This window comes from Oncorhynchus keta, chromosome 13 (assembly GCF_023373465.1).
Source record: "Oncorhynchus keta strain PuntledgeMale-10-30-2019 chromosome 13, Oket_V2, whole genome shotgun sequence".
NCBI lineage: Eukaryota > Metazoa > Chordata > Actinopteri > Salmoniformes > Salmonidae > Oncorhynchus > Oncorhynchus keta.
The window spans coordinates 22,539,600-22,555,734 of record NC_068433.1 but is presented as its reverse complement, the minus strand read 5'-3'; the positions used below and the strand labels follow the sequence as shown (position 1 = coordinate 22,555,734).

The 16,135-nt window shown below is 40.3% G+C and overlaps 1 protein-coding gene and 1 long non-coding RNA gene across 3 annotated transcripts in view; both read right to left on the bottom strand.

Moving 5' to 3' along the window:
- Positions 1–2,313: 2,313 nt before the first annotated feature.
- On the bottom strand, positions 2,314–9,924 carry LOC118392063 (uncharacterized). The gene is made up of 2 exons (XR_004827295.2): positions 8,284–9,924; positions 2,314–5,707 (listed from the first exon to the last, which is right to left on the bottom strand). It is a non-coding gene; the product is annotated as an uncharacterized LOC118392063 (long non-coding RNA).
- Positions 9,925–12,032: 2,108 nt separating this feature from the next.
- gigyf1a (GRB10 interacting GYF protein 1a) overlaps positions 12,033–16,135 on the bottom strand; it is a 39,812-nt gene continuing 35,709 nt past the window's right edge. For both annotated transcript variants that reach the window (XM_052459728.1, XM_052459727.1), the window contains exons 22-25: positions 14,601–14,764; positions 12,843–12,890; positions 12,510–12,654; positions 12,033–12,218 (exon numbers count right to left, since the gene is read on the bottom strand). In XM_052459728.1, coding sequence (XP_052315688.1) covers positions 12,151–12,218; positions 12,510–12,654; positions 12,843–12,890; positions 14,601–14,764 — 425 coding nt within the window. In that variant the 3' untranslated portion in view covers positions 12,033–12,150. The remainder of the gene's footprint in view (positions 12,219–12,509; positions 12,655–12,842; positions 12,891–14,600; positions 14,765–16,135) is intronic.

Genomic DNA, 16,135 nt, shown 5'->3' with positions numbered 1-16,135 from the left:
TATTTGGTCAATAACAAAAGTTTATCTCAATACTTTGTTATGTACCCATGGTTGGCAATGACAGAGGTCAAACGTTTTCTGTAAGTCTTCACAAGGTTTTCACACACTGTTGCTGGTATTTTGACCCATTCCTCCATGCAGATCTCCTCGAGAGGTCTGCATGGAGGAATGGGTCAAAATAGGGTCAAAAAATGGCAGAGGTCATAGCTCCTTGGGAGAGTCTCCATTGGAAAAAGTCTGTCCTCGACTCCTGTCCTCCTCTCCGTGAACCGGAAACTGATAAGTGGTCGAGGAGAGTGGTCATTTGTTAGTAGCCGGACGGAAAGTGACATCCAAAACCCATTGGATAAGAAAGCCAGAGGTCCCACTCCAATTACCTTCTCCTCCAATGGGTTTTGAGAAGGAGACCAGGAGTATGCCATTTGAGATCTTCCCATAAGTACCCGTTCAGCAGCTAGCTCGGCATTCTTTCAGAATATGCCACACCCCCTTTGAATCGGCTGTTTTCTCAAAGGAGAAAAACATGCACCCGTTTTAAAACGATACACTACTTATCCTTTTATCCATAAAATGTCTTGCACATCCAGCTAAATTTTGTTTTGATCACTTTACACATTTAATTTGGGATTCTACCCCTGTAGCGCCGAGTGGAGAAGGGTAGTCTCATTTCATATGAGCGCATTTCTGTGAATCCCAAACCAGCCCCTTGCCGCCACCTACTCGTACGGAGGGCCCTCCGTTGTCACGTGTTGCTGACGAAACTCCCAGGGATGACTTCCATCGAGTGGCAAGGGGATCAATAAACCCATCGACTTCGGGACACACTAGTGACTTGAATGATGCGATTCATGCTCCACATTTTAATAATAAAATGCACATGAAATTCAAATGAACAATTGACTAGAAATACTCTTAACAGTTAAACGTATCATTTGGGAGGTATTTCATATGTTTTGAGTCAAGCAATGAAATCCAACACAAACACACATTTCCTATAATTAGGCAAACTCCAAACATATCTTAGTGCGTGTTGGGGATAGCACTTCACTCTGGAGCCTGCTTGGTTCGAAATGGCAATCAGAGGCTCTAATTAGCTGCTACACACAGGGCTAAATTGTTTACCCTTTTGATGGTGGAGAGAAATGTACGTTTTAAAGTTCATTTACACAATTTTTTTCCATGGGGTGTAGATAAAATATTGCCGTTTTTAAAGCGAGTTTTCTGTAGGTCTACATTTTTCCATGGACATTTTGTGTTGTTGCAATTGTATACATTTTATGCAATTCTACATATTTTGCCATGGGCAGAGATACATGTTTGCATTTTTTAAAGCTTATTTCCAGCAATTCTGCCATGGCTTATACCATGTAATTATATCTGAGTGACCTAACAAAATCAATGGGGGCCTGCTGGAGGTCATGGCCCCTGGGCACTGCATGTCCGGTCGGTATTCGACCGTGATTACTAGAAGTTTACATAACTGGCTAGACTAACTTACCAATAAAATATTTTTTTTTGCTGACAATTGAGTGACTGTCAGTAACTGACAGAACAAGAGAACTGCTGATGCACAACCAAATTGCAAAACGTACACCTTCTACCATTCTAACTCAACAGTAAGTTAAGACCCTAAGTGACCTTGGATCAATCTAGATTATAATTTTCAGTTCCTCAGCTTTGGGACACTTGTGCAAATGGAGGGCCAAGGAGAAGGGGGTGATTTGAGATTCAGCTCGTTTCCTCCACTCGCCTCAACTCCTCCATTACTTTTGACATTTTTCAAAGTGGAGAGGCGGCGAGCAAAACTAATTGAGATTCTCCCCTTGAGGCAAATTTGTTTCTTGTGTTCCACAGAAGGTGCATGCTTAGGGGTGCGTTTGAACGGTTTTGTGGTGACCACAGAGAAAGCATTCCCATTATGGCATCTGAGCTCATTGAGGCAATCTCCATTTTGAAGTAGTGAATTTTCTTCACAATTGGCTGATCCCTCCTGATGACCCGGCTGGACATGATTCCAACAGTTTCATCAAGAGGGATCAGCCAGTAAAGTCGGAAGTTCCACCCACTTGACTACTTTAAAATGGTGGAACCCCTTAATGGCGCTGCCCATGCGAAAACTGCCTTTTGGCCACTCATTCTCTGAGTGACCGCTGTGAGTCACTGCCTTTTCAAGGTGTGTTTCCTAATGTGGATAAAAATAGTCTGACCATCATATTGATGCTTACAAATAATACTCATGCATGTTCCATTTCATGTTTGTCTGAGCAAAAGGAATGACACAATTTATGGTAAGAATAGGGAAAACAGATAACATTCATAGTCATACCCATCAAATGCATTTTATTTAATCACTTTTGGTTCTCTTCAAACAAAAAACAAACTATTTACAATTCTTTAGGTATGTTCTTTTTCTGAATGCATTTATGTTACTAAACTCATTCAAAACGTTTAAGTGATGGAATTGAGCTGACTGGGTGAAACAAGGGAAAATATAATTTGGTAAATTAATCATCTCCCCCAGGGGCATCACAAAGCAAAAACAATAACTTTTGAACTTCAAGGATTAACAGAAAATCTGAAAAATGTCAACAGCTGGAGACTTGACAGACTAACATATGATAACCACCAGTCATTCAACAACAGACTAGAATAATTGGTGGCTACATTTGAAACACAGCTCCCTGCAAACCAGCATGCCACTGGCATCCTTATCTGACCGATGGAATTCAAATAATGACAATACCCTGCTCTCTCTGTCTTCACAAAGTACTTCAGTGACATTTTAGATATTCCCCAATCTGCACTAACCAATACATAAACTGATCCAAACGGACTGAATAGAGTGTATTCAAAACCAACCCAGCTAAAACGTAACTTTCTGAGAACCATATGTTTTAATAGTTTGGTGAGAGTCTGGTCGTGTTGATTTTGCATGTGACCTTTTCACAACTTTCTGGGAATGTTGCAGGATAGTTGCTTGGCTTTGGAACATTCTCAGCACTTTGTCAAATGTCATTACTTTTAACAGAATGTTTCCTAAAAGTTCAAACATGGTTACATTTAAGTTCAGTTTTGGTAATGTTTTAAGAACATTCTCCAACTGGTTTGACATTGGGAATGTTCTCATAGTTCAGAGAACGTTAAACAACGTTCTTCTGTGGGAATTTCAGTACTTCAGCATAGCGTTTCCTCATGGTTCTATTTAAAGTTATGTTCTCATTGTTTAAAACGTCCTAGAAAAACTTTAATGTTCAGAGAACGTTATTTCAAAACATACATTCTGTTCTCAGCATCACCAAAACACTCTTGTTAAGTGTGTTTGGGTGTGGTGGCCACACCTGAGCTTGAGTGCTGTTTCCTTTAAAAATGTGGTCTGTTTCAATAGACTCAAAGGAACAGATTTGTATGTGTAAAAAAACCAATGGCACACTAGCTCCATCCTGATGGCACAGTAGACTAATTCCAGAAGATTATAGGTTCGAATCTCACAGATGCGATGTCACAATTTTTTAAATGTTTGCATGAATTTCCATGTGTCTGATCTGTGCTTGGAGTTTAAACAGTTTAACCCCAAATAAGCTAGCGGTGCTCTTGAAACGTTCAGTTTCTTATTGAAACTTTCAGTGAAAGTCAAGGAAGTAATTTTTTTTTTTAAACTTAAAGTACCTAGAATTTCCGTTCTCACTGTTTAATAAAACCTCAGAGGGGAACTTCAAAGGAACCAGAGTAAAACGTTGTAAGAACCTCCCTGCAACCTAAAAATAAACATTCCCAGAACAGCCAAAGTTAATACTTGTTTGTCGGACCAACCAGAACTGATTCTAAATAGGAAAACACTTTCAAAAGAATGAATCCATTCAACCTAACTGACAGGGGAAGTATTGGGTTTCTCCATACGAAAAACAAACTAACAAGTTTCAGAACTGTTCCAAGCACCTTCAGTAGAAGAGAGACAAACCCATTATCAACTGTATAATGGAATACATATAGCAACAAGTATCATAGCCACTCAATCTGTTGAGTAAACCTTGACTCGTATACAGCCATTCAATACCATTAGCTACGGTAGACGCTTCTAATATACAGGGACATAAGTCATTACAAATGGTCATTAGTCAAATGTTTAGGGACAATTTAGGCTACTCAGAGAACGCCAAGAATAAATATATCCTCCATTTTAAGGCGTGGTAAGCACCAAGATAAAACAGTTGAACATGTTTCAAATCAAGTCTCATAATGTGAATTATTGTGTCAAAATCTTTTCCGTCAAACCATTACTAGTGATGGGGTAAATAGTAATATGTAGTGTGTGTGTGTGTGTGTGTGTGTGAGAGAGGACAGATTTAAAAAGTCCAATGCAGACATCTCAATATCAAATCATTTCTGGGAAACAGTTTAATTACCTTACTGTGATTTCTTTCATTGATTTAAAATGGTCAAAAAGAAACAAAAACAGCTTCTTAGCAAAGATCAATTTAGCAAGGACTGTCTGGGAGTGGTCTGAGTGGGGAGGGAAACTAAACTAGCTGTTATTGGCAGAGAGGTTTGGAACGCTTTTTCTTATTGGTCTATGTCACCATGCAGGCGGCAACTCCATCCCACCAAAATAGGCAGTCTTTTCAAATAGCTCTTAAACTAAAAGAGCATTAACATTTTCACAGTATTATTCAAACCTCAGTGTGGAAATATACTATATATAAAGTCATTTTTTGGGGGGGTGCACTGGGCCTTTAACATACCCTTCCAAGTCAGCTCAGCTCCACACTATACTCCAGACTTCTCATTCCTCACCCTACACCAACTACATGTATAGGCATTTAAAACTGGATATCTGAAAAGAAACACTCTTGCTTTCAAAAAAGGCAAACCACCATCATCATTGTCGTAAGGGGTTTTCTACAGTTCTACTTTCATGCTAACGTGCAATAGATGCTGGACAGAAATAACGTAACATACAACAGTATTGTTAGCTAATAAGACAGTCCTGTCCAAGTAAGTAGAACAGACCTCCCCTTCAAATGCTATTGTCCTTATGTTCTCTTACTGTTTATTGAATATTTAGAGTTTGCCATACAAGGCAGATCTGTACAGTTAAGGCATGTTGAACAGAGAGAAAAGAAAAACAATTAGACGAAAACAAAATACTTTCACGTTATTTACATAACTCAAGTGTGTAGTATTGAGCCTTTCCGCTTGTGTGTGTGTGTGTGTGTGTGTGTGTGTGTGTGCATGAATGTGTCATGCAGTGTTTCCCAAACTCGGTCCTGGGGACCCCAAGGGGTGCACGTTTTTGTTTATGCCCTAGCACTACACAACTGATTCGAATAACCAGCGCTTGATGATTAGTTGATTATTTGAATCAGCTGTGCGTAGTGCACCCCTTGGGGCCTCCGGGACCGAGTTTGGGAAACACTGGTGTAATGACAGGCTCTATTAGTTGTGTGTGTGAATGTGGTTCTAGAAAAGAGCAAGTCTTTTTGAGAATGTGTGCTTGCAATTATTTTACCAGAATCCAGCTGCGTGTACTGTACACATGAGTAAAGCTCTACGTTTGTGTGTAGTCCACTGTTCCAAGTTCCTCTGCTGCTGTGGTTTCTGCTTGGCACTTTTACCACCAGGGGGCAGAAAGAAGAGGAAAAGAAAGGTTTGAAGATACAGTACGCTCCATCTCCTTTCCAACAGAGGGCAGCTAGGAACAGTTAGAATCCTGTGGAAAGAGAGAAGGAAGATCTTCATTAGACAACACTGAAAACAGAACTGCGATAAGGACAACATAGCTACCAACATTATACAGTAGATTCACTAAGGAAGAAAAAGTATGAACATTAAATAGTTAAGTGATAATGCCAGAGAAGCCGATGTTTGGAGGATATATTGGCACGGGTGTGCGTTGAGGGCCGGCAAACTGTGCTACCATATCCTCCAAACACCGGCTTCGAGGGCACTTGTATACAACGGGTTACCAACATATTCAAATACTGATTGACAAACAGTACCAATCAATAGTTTGGACACCTACTCATTCTTTATTTTTACTATTTTCTACATTGTAGAATAATAGAAGACAAACTATGAAATACCACATATGGAATCATGTAATAACCAAAATAACTGTTCCTCAAAAGTAGCCACCCGTTGCCTTGACAGCTTTGCACACTCTTGGCATTAAACAACAGTCTTGAAGGAGTTCCCACATATGCTGAGCACTTGTTGGCTTCTTTTCCTTCACTCTGCGGTCTAACTCATCCCAAACCATCTCAATTGGGTTAGGTCAGGTGATTGTGGAGGCCAGGTCATCTGATGCTGCACTCCATCACTCTCCTTCTTGGTCAACTAGTCCTTACACAACCTGAAGGTATGTTTTGGGTCATTGTCCTGTTGAAAAACAAATGATAGTCCCACTAAGCACAAACCAGATGGGATGGCGTATCGCTGCAGAATGCTGTGGTAGCCATGCTAGTTAAGTATGCCTTGAAGTCTAAATAAATCACTGACATTGTCACCAGCAAAGCACCCCCACACCACCACCTCCATGCTTCACGGTGGAAACCACAAATGCAGAGATCATCCGTTCACCTACTCTGCATCTCACAAAGACATGGCGGTTGGAAGCAAAAATCTCAAATTTGGACTCGGACCAAAGGACAGATTTCCACTGGTCTAATGTCCATTGCTCGTGTTTCTTGTCCCAAGCAAGTCTCTTCTTATTATTGGTGTCCTTTAGTAGTGGTTTCTTTGCAGCAATTTGACCATGAAGGCATGATTCACACAGTCTCCTCTGAACAGTTGATGTTGAGATGTGTCTGTTACTTGACATCTGGGAAGCATTTATTTGGACTGCAATTTGAGGCTGGTATTTTGAATGAACTTATCCTCTTCAGCTAAGGTAACTCTGGATCTTCCATTCCTGTGGCAGTCCTCATGAGAGCCAGTTTCATCATAGCGCTTGATGGTTTTTGCAACTGCACTTGAAGAAACTTTCCAAGTTCTTTACATTTCCGGATTGATTGACCTTCATGTCTGATGAGACAGTGGATTGCGCAGTCAGATGGAAAAGAGTATCTTATTCATATCTTATTCACGTTCATGTCTTAAAGTAATGATTGACTGTCATTTCTCTTTGCTTATTTGAGCTGTTCTTGCCATAATATGGACTTGGTCTTTTACCAAATAGGGCTATCTTCTGCATACCAACACAACTGATTGGCTCAAACGCATTAAGGAAAGAAATTCCACAAATGTACTTTTAAACAAGGCACACCTGTTATTTGAAATGCATTCCAGGTGACTACCTCATGAAGCTGGTTGAGAGAATGCCAAGAGTGTGCAAAGCTGTGATCAAGGCAAAGGGTGGCTATTTTGAAGAATCTCAAATATTAAATATACTTGGATTTGTTTAACACTTTTTTGGTTACTACATGTTTCCATGTGTGTTATTTCATAGTTTTGTTGTCTTCACTATTCTACTGTGTAGAAAATAGTCAAAAGGAGTAGGTGTCAACTTGACTGGTACTGTATGTTTATGAAAAACATTATTTTTAGTTCATCCTTCCACGAGATACAGTCCCGACACAGATCTAAGTTTGCTATCCAAGCTGGCTGGTCGTTCATTCTATCTGTTAGGTTGCCAGAGACGCGACCTAGTCGTTAAGTCTTTTTGTTCTATATCTTTGGACGCGACCCAGTCGTTTGTTCTAAATGTTCAATTGACATACTGGCTGGCAATGTCCTTATCCCTTGCTTGCTAGCTAGCCAACTACAGCTAATCTTTCAGGCACATCAAACAGTGCAGCCAGAAAACTAACTGCATTTCATTTCTTTTACCTGTTTTCCTTTGACATGTCTTTGTATATATCCAAATTATGTCAGCTGATTCATGATTGCCTGGCTGAGAAAAGCTGTCCGTCTCATCCTGACACATTCATTACTATGGGACAGCTGGAGATTGAATTTGAATATTGAAGCAATGTTGCAAATGTCGGAGAGACAGACAGCAAGGTTTATACAGATCTCTGCTGTTGAAAACCAAATGCTCGTCTAAAAGAAATGGGAGATAATGTCTAGATGATTTTTATAGTGGAGATCAAGTTTAGAAATTGCCTGGCTGGGCTGATGAGACAGTGGATTGCGCAGTCAGATGGAAAAGAGTAAAAATAGGCATTTTAACATCATTGATTTAGCCGGTGGTAACTTGTGGAATAGACACCGGCTGGAATGCTGTTTTAACCAAATCAGCATTCAGTATTAGACCCACCCGTTGTATAAATATAAATAGACCCTTACCTATATGATGGTTCTCTTCTTGCAGTCACCTTGTAGTTGATCTCCAGGCAGTGGCTAGGTGGCAGAAGGCGGGGGGGCATCTGGGCAGAAGGTCTCCCCGTACATCCATTGTTTGTGTTGTCTCTCCCCTGCCTTCTCCATTGGTTGGCGATTGTTGTTCAAACACCCTGGGCTGGGCTCTGCAGCGGAGTCCATTTTGATGACAGACGATGATCACCAATCAGTCTTGGTAGTCCCTACAGTCCGCAGCTCCATCCACGTTAAGTCCTTTCTTTCGCCACTCCTGATGATAGACAGGGCCACTGGCAAAGTCAAGGGAACTTCCAGGTAGTTAATTTACCTCAGTATTTAAAAAAAAAAAAAAAACATGTTTCCTTGAGGAACATTCACTCTGTTCCTCAATCTGTCTTGAATTTCTTTCATCTGTTTGTTTTTATATCAAGCCTTGTGGTTTTGTCCAAGTGATTTTCTAAAAAAAGGTAATACAAAAATATGGTTATGTACAGGAGGAAGGTGTGTTCCTAAGTCTTTCGTTTCGGTTTGAATCTCGTTTTCAGTGAGACGGTACTAACTAAAAACTCAAAGTTACATTTTCCAACCCTCCCTTTGTACTATAATATTTCTGTGCTCCCGTCCCAAATGTAATGGAACCTCACAGTTAGAAAGTGCATAGTGAGTGTCAGGGCAGGGTGTGAGTGTCGAGGGGTGTCCCCCAGGGAACAGTACTGGTACCCTTTCATTTCCCCTCATTGCAGGGTTAATACACTCCCACTGCACACCCTGAGCCCCCTTAAAAAAGTATGATGATAAAAAGTAAGATATGCTGCTGACACAGTCCAATCAAATGCAATGGTAGATTTGAGGTCAACATCATGTATGTACAGTTTACAAAATCTTCAAATGTCCTTTATTCTCATCCACCCCTCAAAGATTTGTCCATCTGTCTCTTTTACGTTGGTGGATAAAAAATAAAACTCCAGGGCATTTTTTCTCTCCTATTAAAGCAATGATATTGTTGTTTCCTTTATTTGTGGTCGAAGTACCAAAAACACCTCTGCTGTGCCCTGCTTTTTGTTTAAGCTTTATACTTCTTTCAGTACTTGTCTAGTTAAGATAGGCAGTTCAACAACAAAAATGTAACTAAATGAAACCGGAAGACACACTAATAATGAACTCCCCCAAAATAACAGACTAACTTTGTTGTTGAATTCTTTCTCCTGCGCTCCTTGAGGATCAGTCAATTCCAAAGAGCCATGCCCACTAAAGGGTCAAAGGGCAAGGATCTTGTCCGTCACATTGTGATGTCACTCCTCCTCCCGCCAAAAGCAATGTACACCAATGAACGTCCATATTGCAGAAGCACACTCGCAAAACCCCACCCCTACACAAAAAAACTGCACCCACAGAAATCTGTGTTTTGTAAACAACCAAAAATCCAGTAAGGAATAGAAAATAGTCTTATTTTATTTCTCATAGTAATATTGTTTTTGTAAGAACAGGATTGCAGAGGCAGTGGGATCAACTGTAGCCATCCCGAGTTCTTCCTCGGAGTAAAAAAAGAAAAGGTGAAAGACCTCTTCAATCTGAGTTTTTTTGTTGTTGTTGAAATTATATCCAGTATCATCACATTTTGTCTTTTTTGGGGGAATACATTCAAAGTTTTCTTAAGAAAGAAATAACAAAACGCACTTCACATGGCGGTAATGAAAAAAAACAAATTAAGAAAAAAAAAAGCAGCCAAGTGCTTATCATAATCTTAGTCCAAATCTTTTTTTTTTTCTTTGTATATATTCATATATAAATGTTCATTTATATTCAGAAAAAAGTCACCCCCATCATTATCAATAGCAACAACAATAAGTAACACGAATATGCTAACATGTTGTGCACCGTCCTGTACACAGACAGTTTGATGCCAATCGTTTTGAGCAGAATCTAAAACTCAACACCTTTCACACGCAAGTTAAAGAAAGCCGACAAGGCAACGTGATCACGTCCCAGGAAAACTAAACCGGACTAACCTTACAAAGAAGAAGAGTCATCTTCATCCCCAGGCTATACTACAAATATTAGGATACATGACTGACATGCACATTGACTGTGCAGAGTGCTTAAGAGAATTTCATTAAGAACCTCATCTTTATTTTGGATGTAAATGGAATGTTATACAAGGTTTACAGACCCTTCTTTTTGCAATTTCACTTGGTTTTGAAAAATGTACCCCGGCAGGGATCGACTTCTCGAGCCTGGAGTTCCGGGGCATCCAAAAAACATGAAAAGGCTCCAAAAACATCCTTTTACAAACAGAAAAGTGCTCACGTTTTTCATGTTTTGGGATGTCCTGGAACTCCAGAATGAGGCCCAGGAAGTCGATCGCTTCTGGGTAAGTTTCTCAAAACCAAATGAAATTGCAAAAAAAAAATATGTCGTCTGGACCCTTTCTAATAACATGCCATTTACATGAAAAATAAAGATTAGGTCCCTAAAAATAGTTTAATTCTCCTTTAACTTATCACAGTACACTCAAAAGTAGTTCATGTCTCAATGGTCATTGAATATTCCCTCCCATTCACCCTTTCAGAGTTCTAAGGCAAAAATGTGCATGCATACACACACACACACACACACAGATAAGTATCTGTAGGGATCACTTCTTTCCTATGATTAGTAAAGACACAGGCGTACACACACACACACACACACACACACACACACACACACACACACACACACACACACACACACACACACACACACACACACACACACGAAAGATCCTTACCACTGTCTGTTTGAAACCTCACAGAGGCTCAGAGACCGTGGCTGAGAGAAGACCGCAGGGGAGGGATATAGCCCATACTCCAAAATCACACAGAAAGAAAAAAAACAAGTGGTGGTCAACAACATAAAGCCATAATCCTCCTCTACAAATGTATGTGTTTCCACTACGTCTATCTGGGGATGACGAGCTGGTGAGAGGAAGGATGTGTTGTGGGATTGCCCTCTCACTCTCGGTCTCACACACAAGTATTCAAAGAAAGTCCCTCTGTACAAGAGGACAGATGTTCTACTCATGAAAGAAAAAGAAAAAATGTATCTAATTTGAACCAAATGACGTACATCTTGGTAAGCAATGGTAAAAATATATACATTGTGCAGACTAGTATGTTTCTGATACACAGCAGCCCTGACACACACACAAAATATTAATCTCTATACCTAACCTCATTTGTTTTTTATTTTATCTCTTTTTTAACACAAGTGCAAATCTTCAAGTTTTCTTTGTATCCATTTTTTTGTAATAGCTTTACTTTTTATATAAATGTATTGTCTTAAAAAAAAATAATAAAACAACAGTGTTTGTCTTTAAAGAAAATATTTTTTTCTGATAAGGTTTCAAAATAAAGGTCCCCTCTACCTTTGAGTTCCCCCTCCCAGTGAGCCTATCCCACCAACCATTCACCTCACCCTTCCAGTTCAGATTTTCACGTGTATACATACGGCATTGCGTGTAGATTCAACACACACACACACACACACACACCACACACACCGATTCTGTATTCATAAAAAAAAATATTCAAACTTAATAATAAAGTGCATTAGTTCAGTTTAAGGTGCTTAGTCTTACAAGTGCCAAGGGATTCCCATCACACCCCCTTTCACCTCATCCACCCACTCAAGTGAACGATTTAAGAAGAGGAGCCCTACTCTTTTTTTTTGGGGGGGGCAGTGAAACAATCCTCTCCTTCCTGTCCCCATATGAGCCCCCAATCCCCTAGCAGTGCACATTCGTCATCAGGTTTGTCTGATTAGTAGACAGAAGGCCTCAGGTAGTAGCTATTGCCGCTGCTGATCAGATCTGGATCAGTAATCCTCCACCATCTCCATCTCATTTAGGCTCAGACGCTCACCCGCGTTGTGGAACGAATAGCCTGGAGAGGAGGGGGAGAACGAAAGAAAGAAATGGGGGAGAGAAAGAGAAAAGGAGGCGGCACAGGTGGATGCGGGAGGAGAGAAATTTAGAGAAGACATCGAGCAACTCAATCAGTTATGACCCAGATCTATGAGCAGCCCGAAGAGAACATCCACCAGGCAGGTTTGCAGATTTCTCCAGAGCTGGGTGGTGACAGATCATACTGCGGTGATACATTGTGAAGTGATACGTTTGTAACAAGTGTGCAATAAGTCGTAAGTGTGAATGAGTTGAAGAGGACATGTCTTACCTAGGATGCTGGGGTCAGACTGCAGCATCACGGGCTGTTTCTTCTTCTTCATGCCCCCCTGGGCATCGTACATCCCTCCCTTAGCCATGTGGGCCGCCTGGAACATAGACTGCAGTGCGCTGGGGTTCACGCCCCGCATGGAGTCCTGGAGAAGAAGAATCCAATGAGGTACAGAGAGGAAAGACACACTGGGAGTCTTTCCTTGATTCCTTACATCCTCTCTCCTTGTTCCCACCTCTTCTCTGAGAAACAGGTGAGAGGACGTGAGGAATCAAGGACATGTTTTAGATTTGTATCCACTGTGCCCAGTCGTAGCAGAGAGAAAGGTCTTACCTGCAGAGGGAAGTTGTTCATGGTCAGCCCTGCTACTTCCTTTGATAGCTAAGTGGAGACAGGACGGTAGAAGATCAAAACTAATACAATATGCTATGCACTGAGACAGGGCAGGGCACATACAGACGTCATCACTAGAGGTCGACCGATTAATCGGCATGGCCGATTTCAAGTTTTCATAACAATCGGTAGTCAGCCTTTTTGGGCGGCGATTATGGACGGTTACATTGCAATCCACGAGGAGACTGCGTGGCAGGCTGACCACCTGTTAAGCGAGTGCAGCATCAAAAGGACCTTGTGGCTGCAAGGCGCCTAGGTAAGTTGCTAGCTAGCATTAAAACTTCTCATAAAAAGCAATCAATCTTCACATAATCACTAGTTAACCTAGTAATATCGTCAACCATGTGTAGTTAACTAGCTTGTCCTGCATTGCATATAATCAAAGAGGTGCCTACGGCAGCGTAGCCTAGTGGTTAGAGCGTTGGACTAGTAACCAGAAGGTTGCGAGTTCAAACCCCCGAGCTGACAAGGTACAAATCTGTCGTTCTGCCCCTGAACAGGCAGTTAACCCACTGTTCCCAGGCCGTCATTGAAAATAAGAATGTGTTCTTAACTGACTTGCCTGGTTAAATAAAGGTAAAATAAAAAATGTAAATCATCGAATCACAGCCTACTTCAACTACACCAAACGGGTGATGATTTAACAAAAGCACAATCGTTGCACAAATGTAGCTAACAATAAACATCAATGTCTTTCTTAAAATCAATACACAGAAGTATATTTTTTTTATACCTGCATATTTAGTTAAAAGAAAGGCATTTTAGCAGGCAATATTAACAAGGGAAATTGTGTCTCTTGCATGAGTCAGGGTATATGCAGCAGTTTGGGCCGCCTGGCTCGTTGCGAACTGTGTGAAGACCATTTCTTCCTAACAAAGACCGTAATTAATTTGCCAGAATTTGACATAATTATGACATAACATTGAATGAAGGTTGTGCAATGTAACAGCACTAGTTGGACTTAGGGTTGCCATCCGTTAGAGAAAATACGGAACGGTTCCGTATTTCACTGAAAGAATAAACATTTTGTTTTCAAAATGATAGTTTCAGGGTTTGGCCATATTAAGGACCAAAGGCTCATATTTCTGTGTGTTTATTATAATTAAGCCTATGATTTGATATCTGACGTGGTGGTGGGCAGCAGCAGGCTCATAAGCATTCATTCAAAAAGCACTTTACTTCGTTTGCCAGCAGCTCTTAGTAATGCTTGAAGCACAGCGCTGTTTATGACTTCAAGCCTATAAACTCACAAGATGAAGCTGGCAATACTAAAGTTCCTATAAGAACATCCAGTAGTCAAAGGTATATGAAATATAAATGTTATAGAGAGAAATATTTGACGCGTCATAATTCATATTATTATTTATTCGAGACTAAATTAATTTGATTTCATTTATGTATTATATTAAGTTAAAATAAAAGTGTTCATTCAGTATTGTTGTAATTGTCATTATTACAATATATATATACACACATATAAAAAAATATAAAAAACATTTAATTAAAAAAAGAAAGACGACAATTCGGCCGATTAATCTATAACGGCTTTCTTCGGTCCTCCAATAAAATCGGTATCAGTGTTGAAAAGTCATAATCAGTCGACCTCTAGTTTTCACACACACTAATATACTTGAACCACGGACACACTTCCATCATCATAACACTTCTTCGGAGGCAGACAGACATACAACCACACACCTGCTCCTGCTGCCTCTTCTGGTTCTGTTTCTGTTTGGCACGGCGCTCCAGGAACTGCTTGGCGAACTCTTTGGCTTCCATGGTGTCTCCCAGGTAGGAGCAGATAAAGTCTAACACCTCGTAGGGAGATTCTACCTCCTTCAGGTATGCCACGATGGTGGACACTATAGAGACACACACACACACACGATTGACACAGATTAGAACAGATATGAGAGAGAGAGAAAAGTAGGTAACACTTCACGGTCATAACCATGACACAATATGACATAACTTGTCATAATATGGTCACAACACTCATGACCCATATATTTCCACCTGTTGTGACATATTGCATTATTTTAGGACTGGTTATGACACCTTCATAGTGGCAAAACTATTCGTTTTCCCCCTGCCAAGAAGTTTCCTTTCGTTTGAAAGTTAATTTCTTAAATCCTTTGTTGTTGTAATGAATTATTTAGTCACGTTTTTGTTCTCCATCATATTTTAAATGACCTGTCGAAAACACACCTTTATGACACTGTCAAGAAGCATTGTGACCATCCTGTGTCTGTTACCTTGGACAAAGAAAAGACACTTTATGACACTGTCAAGAAGCATTGTGACCATCACAACCATGTATCCCAGATAGGCCCATCGCGGACAGGCCCTTTCATCAGTCAAACAGAGTCTTGTCCTGCTCCTGAAACTCGCTCCTGCATTCATCCCAGTCATCAGCAACAGAGCACTGGGGTGGGTGCATGTCTGACATCAACGTGTGCGCAATTACAATGATAATTTAATATGGTGAATGTATTTATTTTTTATATATAAACAAACATACTGTTGACATGTAGGCTATGGTGTGATGGAATGTTTTGCCTTGTGTGGTAGGTTTGGTAGGTATTGACACTTAAGTCCGTGTCATAACCAGCCATAAAATAACCAGCGTGGTAGGTAATGACATTTATGTAGGTGTCATAACCAGCCATAAAATAACCAGCGTGGTAGGTAATGACATTTATGTAGGTGTCATAACCAGCCATAAAATAACCAGCGTGGTAGGTAATGACATTTATGTAGGTGTCATAACCAGCCATAAAATAACCAGCGTGGTAGGTAATGACATTTATGTAGGTGTCATAACCAGCCATAAAATAACCAGCGTGGTAGGTAATGACATTTATGTAGGTGTCATAACCAGCCATAAAATAACCAGCGTGGTAGGTAATGACATTTATGTAGGTGTCATAACCAGCCATAAAATAACCAGCGTGGTAGGTAATGACATTTATGTAGGTGTCATAACCAGCCATAAAATAACCAGCGTGGTAGGTAATGACATTTATGTAGGTGTCATAACCAGCCATAAAATAACCAGCGTGGTAGGTAATGACATTTATGTAGGTGTCATAACCAGCCATAAAATAACCAGCGTGGTAGGTAATGACATTTATGTAGGTGTCATAACCAGCCATAAAATAACCAGCGTGGTAGGTAATGACATTTATGTAGGTGTCATAACCAGCCATAAAATAACCAGCGTGATAGGTAAT